The sequence below is a fragment of the Myotis davidii genome, unplaced genomic scaffold (genome assembly GCF_000327345.1).
Source record: "Myotis davidii unplaced genomic scaffold, ASM32734v1 scaffold333, whole genome shotgun sequence".
Classification (NCBI taxonomy): domain Eukaryota; kingdom Metazoa; phylum Chordata; class Mammalia; order Chiroptera; family Vespertilionidae; genus Myotis; species Myotis davidii.
Genome location: NW_006285266.1, coordinates 122,437 through 130,122, shown reverse-complemented (window position 1 = coordinate 130,122; position 7,686 = coordinate 122,437). Strand labels below are relative to the sequence as shown.

Sequence of the window (7,686 nt, the reverse complement as noted above, 5' to 3'; positions counted from 1 at the left end):
CACTTTGACATGCATTAACTCATTTAATCCCCATTTTACAAATGATGGATCAGCCTCACAGAGAGGTTAAGTGACTTGCTTAAGGTAACATAGCAAGAATGTGTAAGAGCCAAGATTCAAGTACAGCTAGTCTCAATCTGCTCTCAACCCTCTGCAATGCTGTCTCAAAAAAGGTCAAAGGTTAAAAGAGGTCAGAATCCCCAGGACAAAGTTCCTGCCTTCATGGAGCTGGAATGGATATCCTTGCTGCTCACACCCCTTCCTTCAGATCTCTGCTCAAATATCACCTTAAGAGAAGCTAATCATGAGCATTTGATAGAGAAATTGTCTCCCCTCCCCCACCCCTCTCCACATTCCCTGTTCGTATTGCCTGCATTATTTGGTGCAGGTTCCCTGTTGGTATCGCCCTGCATTATTCAGTGCGGGTTCCCTGTTCATATCGCCCTGCATTATTTGGTGCAGGTGGTATTTGTTTACCTCCCTCACTAGAATGGAAATTCTCTGAGAGCTGGGACTTCAGCCACTTTGCGTGCTCTCCTATCCCATGTTCCTATAGCAGGGACTGGGATGCATTGGCAGTCCGTACATACTCCCAAATGTGTGCAGGGTCGCTCGTTTTTCTCACGGGAACCACGTTTCTCACGGTAGCCATGCTGGGGGATGTGTCCTGCCCACCACTGTTTCTGTCTGTTGTGTTGTTGGAAGTTTCTTAGCAAGACTTGACAGCGTTTCTCCCAACTTCTCCCCACAGCGTCACTGCCTTTGGTCATTCAGCTTCAATTTGCCATCAGAAGCTGTTCAGTTGTCCTGTTAACCATTCTCCACATCTAGGCAAGAGTGTAGTGAAAGCAGCAGTGGCTTTGATGTTGATGGGTTGTCTGTTCTGCTGCCCCTGGAGGAAAAGTCAGGTGAGGTCTAAGGATCTGAGATGCATAAAAAATGTTTCATATCCCGAACTGCAATACTGTATCTGCTGCTTCTCAGTCCAGGTCTGTCTGTTTATATGAGTCGTAACTTACTGCTACTTCTGTTAATCACCGAGAATCTTTCTTCACTGATTTCTGTACTAAGTTCATGTTCTTCTTTCTTTATCCCCTGAGATTATCTTTCATTTCTCAATTTTTATATGTGTAGTGGCTCCTTAAAGATATTTGCACACATTTTGAACATGCCATTTAAAAAATTGTCTTTTCGAATAACCAATGGACACAAGACACTGGGGGGTAGGAGAAGCCGGGGGAAGGTCAAGGGGAAAATAAAAAAGGAGACATATGTAATACTTTTTGTAATACTTTAAGCAATGAAGAAAACAACAAAAAACCCCCCCAAAAAACAAAACCTCAGTGACTGCAGGGATTACACCCAGGTACCCAGCACCTAGCAGTGTCAATAAATGAAGGCAGCCCACTCTCTACAAGTAAAGCTTAAGTATAAGAAAATACAAAATAGATAAATAAGTAAATAAAAAATAAAAAAGTTGTCTTTTCTCAATGCAAATAACTGACCACATTTCAAATAACTTCACTACTGTCTGAGTTTAGATTGTAGTCTTACAAATATAAATGGATGTCACAGTAACTGAGATGAGAAAGCTGATTATAAAATAAAACAAAATTGAAAACTAGGAGTGATGAATAATTTGACTAAAGAAAATAATAGGTATTCTAAACAGAAGAAGATTTGTTCATCTATAATTCTATGAATAACTTCTGTTTTGGAGCATAGAAAGGGTGTTTTTCCCTTGTTAATTTCTTTTTAAAATTGAGATGTAATTGACATAGCATTGTACTGTTTTAGGTGTACAACATAATGATTTGACATAGATATACTAGAGGCCCGATGCACTGAATTTGTGCAAGGGGCTTGGCCCCACGGCTGCGGTGGCCGCCTCTGCCTTGACCCCCTGCCTCTGCCTCGGCCCTGCCACGGCAACTTCATCCAGAAGGACGTCCGATCTAATTAGCATATTACACTTTCATTATTATAGATATATATAGGGCAAAAGTTATTACCCCACTAAGTCCTGCTAACACCCATTTCTACCCATTTTTACAAGGTTTTTCCTTGTGATGAGAACTTTTAGGATCTGTTCTAGCAACTTTCAGATGTGTGACAGCATTGTTAGCTGTAGTCACCATGCTGTGCGTCACATCCCCAGGTGTATGTGTCTTATAACTAGAAGCCTGTACTTTTCACCTGTTTCCCCCACCCTGGCAGCCATCAGCCTCCACTCTGTACCTATCTGAGTTTGTCTGTTTGATGCCACATATAAGTGACAGAGATCACCCTTTATTATTTTTCAAATGACTTAGATTTCTTTGCAGTTCACATATTCAATTCAGAGATTTTCAACTTAGTGCTCTCCCTTTTTCATAAAAATCCCGTCCTTGATTCACACCAGTAGCTCAGTGTTTCTCAGATGAGCCTACGGCTTACCTGCACCAGAATCCCTAGGGACCTTTATTAATCGTACAGATTCTTTGTGCTGGAGGAGCTTCCTGATTATTCTAATATGCACTAAAGTTTCTTTTAGCCAGTGAACCCCTCCATCTCTATGCTAGTCCCCCTTGCCTTTCCTGAACTCCTTTTGCAGCCTGGGTCTTTAAGTGTTGCACGTAGCAGCATTCTGCACACCCAGGGGACTTGCTGCCTACTGCGACAGGGCCGGGATGGTTTCTGTTTCCCACTGAATTGCCTCTGATCTTTGCCTCCGTAAATGTCGGTTCCCTTCTCTTTTCCTTCTCCAGCACCAGCACGCTTCTAGGTGAAGATCCAGAATTGTGTCTGTCCTTAAGTTGTCTTCTTTCCCCTCTTTCTACATTTTTCACCCTGGGAAAGGTCTCCACTTGTCACAACTTCAGTAAGACTCCCAGATGTCTCTCCAGTTCTCCCTTCCCTTATGAGTTGAATGTCTACTAGTTATTTCTAATTGCACATCCCACCATCACTTCAAACTCAACATCTAAAACTAAATGGATTGCTTCTACCCCAATCAAGTTCTTTCTCTTTCACTTTGATTATGGAATAATAGTGATTTGTTTTAATTGCAGGCTCTTCAGCAAAAGCCCTTGTCAGTTTAAAAGGTAAGGGTCCCACCATGGTTCTCTAGGTATGGCATAAGCTAGAGATTTAATTCATTGAATGAATGTGGGTTAGTGTTTCTCTCTTCTGAGTTATGATTCATTATAGCTTTTCAGTACTGGTTTTCACTGGTGACAATTTTACATTCATAGGCTGTTACAAATTGGTCCTTGGTTGTTAGAAATTACTAAGAATTTTCCCCCCTAGAATTATTGATTAAAGAACTTCCTTATTAGATTTAAAACATTTATTTTTTAAACATTCATTAAACAATTATGCTAAGCTGTATTTTTGCATAATAGCTTATTTTTTAAGCATCTTGCCTTTAAGTAATAACGCAAATCTTAAAAATAAAAGAACAATAATAACTTCCTTTTCTGAGAAAAAAGATAAATCGTCCTTGGTCTTGCTATTTCTTTCTGTAAGTAGTACATTAGACCAACCCTCTTAATATAGCTCATTTTGAAATTTTACCTTTTGAGCAAGATTCTACTGGGTAAGTACATTTGGAACTAAGCTAGATATTCTAAGCCTCATTAGTACTTTTAATTTTTAAAACTACTGTGTTGTGCTTTGAGTTGGTGACTTACCAAGTTAAATCCTCCGGCTTGAGAACACTTATCTTCCAGAGTTACCTGAATTTATTTGCCTACCAAGATCAACCCCACCTTACCTTTTTTCTTTTGTACTTATAACAAAAGTATTTCATTATTATACTTATTAAAAGTATTAAAAGTATTTCATATTCTTCCTCAATAGTAAAATCACTTTTCTTTTAAAAATACATATATCCGTGTATATTATATGTATGTATGTATGATACACACGATAAAATTTCTTATAGAAAAAAATTAGAAAATGCTGATGAGCAGCTAGAAGGAAATGAAGCTAACTGCGTTTGGTATATCCATCCCAGGATTCTATGTTTCTCTCTGTATAAAGATATCCTTTTTATAAAAGTTAAACTCACCCTTTTTTTCATAGTATGTCCAATTAGCCACTTGATTGAATCTCTTCTGGTTGCATACAACTCAAGGCACTTCTCAGAATTAAGGAAAACAGAAACATCACACATTTCCTTTTTTGAATATCAAGGGTTCATATTCTGAAGTAGAAAACATTTAGAAATATGCTCTAAATTCAAGGTTACAAGAAGTTTTTTTCATTGCCTGCTTTCGATTAGATTGTATTTATGAGATAGTTCTTGGAAAATTAGAATAGAGGAATTACTAAAAACCAAGAAGAAAGAAGCCACACATGTTTTAATAAGAGAATTTAATATTTTCAAGATGCATTGCCTTGCCTTGCCAAGTTACTTAGAGTTTGACCAAAACAACAACAAAAACACACAGAAGAGACCTTTCATTTGAAATAAACGAAAGTTATTATGATCAGTGTATTTTTTTTATCTTGGTAAATACTTCAGATATATTGCTATTATTAAAAAGGCAATGTTCATAGTATGAAATCCGTTGAGCTAAACCTAAATCTTATTAGTAATAATTATTTATTACAGAGGGAAGCTTATCTAACACATGGAATGAAAAATTCAGTTCTTTACAAAAAACACCTGTTTGGAAAGGCAGGAATACAGGCTCTGCTGTGGAAATGGTAAGGAATTAGTTTTTAGAATATGATAGCTAAATTGTTTGTATTATTGTCATGTGCAAGTTCTTAAAGCACAGTAAAAATTTTCCAAGGTTTTCCTCCACCTTTAAGCATTTGAGGGTTTTTTTAATTGATTGATTTGAAAGAGAGAAACATCAATTTGTTGTTCCACTAATTTATGCATTCATTAGTTGCTGCTTGTATGTGTCCTAACGGGGGAATCTGACCCGCAACCTTAGCATATCAGGAAGGCGCTCTAACCAACCCAACCAAGGCAAGCATTTGAGTCTTTAAGGGCCATTGAGCGGTATATGATTCTATATAAGTAAATAATCTGTAGTTTGTGATAATCTGGTCATTGTTAAGCATTTGTTAAGTAATTGTAGTTTTTTTTTAAATAGGCAAAACCAAAAAAACTCCAACAACCCAAACTCGTACTTCTATTAGATAGTAAAATTTGCATGGCTCTGGTCCCTACAAAAAGATACATAAATAAGTGGTAAAATAGTAAAATCTTGTGTAGGTCAAGGGTAACTGCATTTAGGGGTGGGAAGTAGAGGTGAGCGTATAGTTGGCAGGACTAATGATTTGGGGGACCTCTGCTCCTCCCCTCCCCAGGAGGTTAGGGGTCAGTCCTGAAACAAGCCTGGAGCTGGGAAACACAGCAGTGGTCACTGTACCTGGACAGCCGACCACAGTGAATGTGCAGGACGTTACACTCCCGTCAGTTCTGTCATCATCATCCTCTTCCTCCTCTTGGGAGGAAGCAGGGGAGAAGGACTTCCGGTCAGGGCTGTGGAGTGTTGAGACTCTCAGTGGATTTAATTTCAAGGATCCTAACCTCTAACCTTGACGCGATTGGATGCTGCCCACATGTTGCTAGCTCTCTGTACCTCCCTCCCTTCTAAATAGGCATGAAGCCCTGTCTTGAATAGTGGAAGAAGGATTTGAAAAAGGATGCAGGTACTATGGGATATTATTTCTGTTGTTCTTTCAATGAGACCTCTGAACCTAGAATGGACTGTAAAATTTTTCATGTTATAGACCCTTAAGTATATGAAGTACTTTGGGCACTTAAGTTTTTTTTAGTTCTACAGGCATTTATCAGGTATCTGTTATAGGTATCTCATATTTTTATTTATAAATGGAAATTCAGCTAACACTTTTTTTTCCAGTGAACAATTTTTGACCTCAGATCTAGTATATTATATACATTTAGAGTTAGAGTCTAGAGCAGCCGTGGGCAAACTACGGCCCGCGGGCCGGATGCGGCCCGTTTGAAATGAATAAAACTATTGAAAAAAAAGACCGTACCCTTTTATGTAATGATGTTTACTTTGAATTTATATTAGTTCACACAAACACTCCATCCATGCTTTTGTTCCGGCCCTCCGGTCCAGTTTAAGAACCCATTGTGGCCCTCGAGTCAAAAAGTTTGCCCACCCCTGGTCTAGAATGACCTAGTCACTTTGCCCTAGCCCAGCCCTGTTCAACAGACATATGGGATACACCCAGCTGGCATTAACCCAGACACCAACATAGTAAGAACTGGAATTTCCAGAATTTATTTTCCTGCCTTCATTCAAAGCTGCTTGATTTGGGTTCCAGTTTTAATCATCAGCTAGGTGTTCTATTTGTAAACTTTTTGCATAAATATGTATCTTACTACTTTCTAAATCTGAGATCACTTGTACTTTGTATTACCTATACTTCATCCTTCTGTACTGCTTGCTAATAATCTAGAGTTAGCTGTACTTTCCTATATAGAATTATATTTTGGAACAAAAATGGAAAGTGTTCAGTCTTTTCATGAAATAAAATAATTTATATCATAGCCTTTCAGAAATTCAAAACGAAGTCGATTCTTTTCTGATGAAGATGACAGACAAATAAATACAAGATCACCTAAAAGAAACCAGAGGGTTGCAATGGTTCCACAGGTACGTGTGTGCTAAAATTTTGTTTCATGTGATAGGAAGTGAGCAACTGCTCAGCGTAATAAGTTTATATTTATTGTTACATTTTGAGTAACAAGTTCTTTTCTTTAAATCAGTGCTCCACCTTAGCTGCTGTTGTAGTTACCTAGAAAATGCTACTATTTTATTGATGGACTTGAAACCAGAGTAGAAAGCCAGTCCTCAGTCTTACAAATACACTTTCTTATAAGAATGGAGATAGTGGACATTAAGCAAATGGGTTTGGCAATATGGAATCAGTTTGGAATTTGGCATGGAGATGAGCTGTCTCCTGCAGGCCCTTCCCCCCCCTCCACCCCCCCTCGGGGTGTGAGCTCACAGGCCGATGCTTTATCCACTGAGCCAGACGGGCTGGGGCTGGCATCTTTTAAAAGTCATGGCGGACATGTAAGAATCAAAGCAATGAATGAAAATTGGGTAAAGAAATACTAACTTCAAGAATAATGTGGCCCAAGGTGGTTTGGCTCAGTGGATGGAGTGTCATCCTACGGACTGAAGGGTCCCAGGATCGATTCCAGTCAAGGGCACTTGTCTGGTTGTGGGCTTGATCCCCAATAGGGGGCGTGCAGGAGGCAGCCAACCCATGATTCTCTCTCATCATTGATGCTTCTATCTCTCTCTCTCTTTCGAGGAACACCTCCCCTACCCCACCCCCCCATACATGTGCCACTAGTCCTATATAATAAAGAGGTAATATGCAAATTGACCATCACACCCTCGCACAAGATGGCCACCCCCATGTGGTCACAAGATGGCCACCACAAGATGGCCAACAGGGGAGGGCAGTTAGAGGCGATCAGGCCGACAGGTTAGGGCAGTTGGTGGCGACCAAGCCTGCAGGGTAGGGAGGGCATTTGGGGGGGACCAGGTCTGCAGGGGAGGGCAGTAGGGGTGACCAGGCCGGCATGGGAGGGCAGTTGGGGGTGATCGGGCCCGCAGGGGAGGGCAGTTGGGGGCGATTGGGCCGGCAGGGGAGGACAGTTGGGGGCAATCGGGCTGACAGGGGAGAAGCCCTCATCCC

The 7,686-nt window shown here is 40.1% G+C and overlaps 1 protein-coding gene across 3 annotated transcripts in view; it reads left to right on the top strand.

Annotated features, from left to right (window-relative positions):
* Positions 1 to 814: 814 nt before the first annotated feature.
* The window catches only part of LIN9 (lin-9 DREAM MuvB core complex component), a 47,208-nt gene continuing 40,336 nt past the window's right edge, over positions 815 to 7,686 (top strand). Inside the window, exons 1-4 of one of the 3 annotated variants that reach the window (XM_006756041.2) lie at positions 815 to 908; positions 3,051 to 3,083; positions 4,598 to 4,692; positions 6,525 to 6,629. In XM_006756041.2, the coding sequence (XP_006756104.1) occupies positions 4,690 to 4,692; positions 6,525 to 6,629 (108 nt within the window). In that variant the 5' untranslated portion in view covers positions 815 to 908; positions 3,051 to 3,083; positions 4,598 to 4,689. Of the gene's footprint in view, positions 909 to 3,050; positions 3,084 to 4,597; positions 4,693 to 5,601; positions 5,653 to 6,524; positions 6,630 to 7,686 lie in introns of those variants that run through there. The other 2 variants (XM_015558961.1, XM_015558962.1) reach the window with 2 other exon arrangements.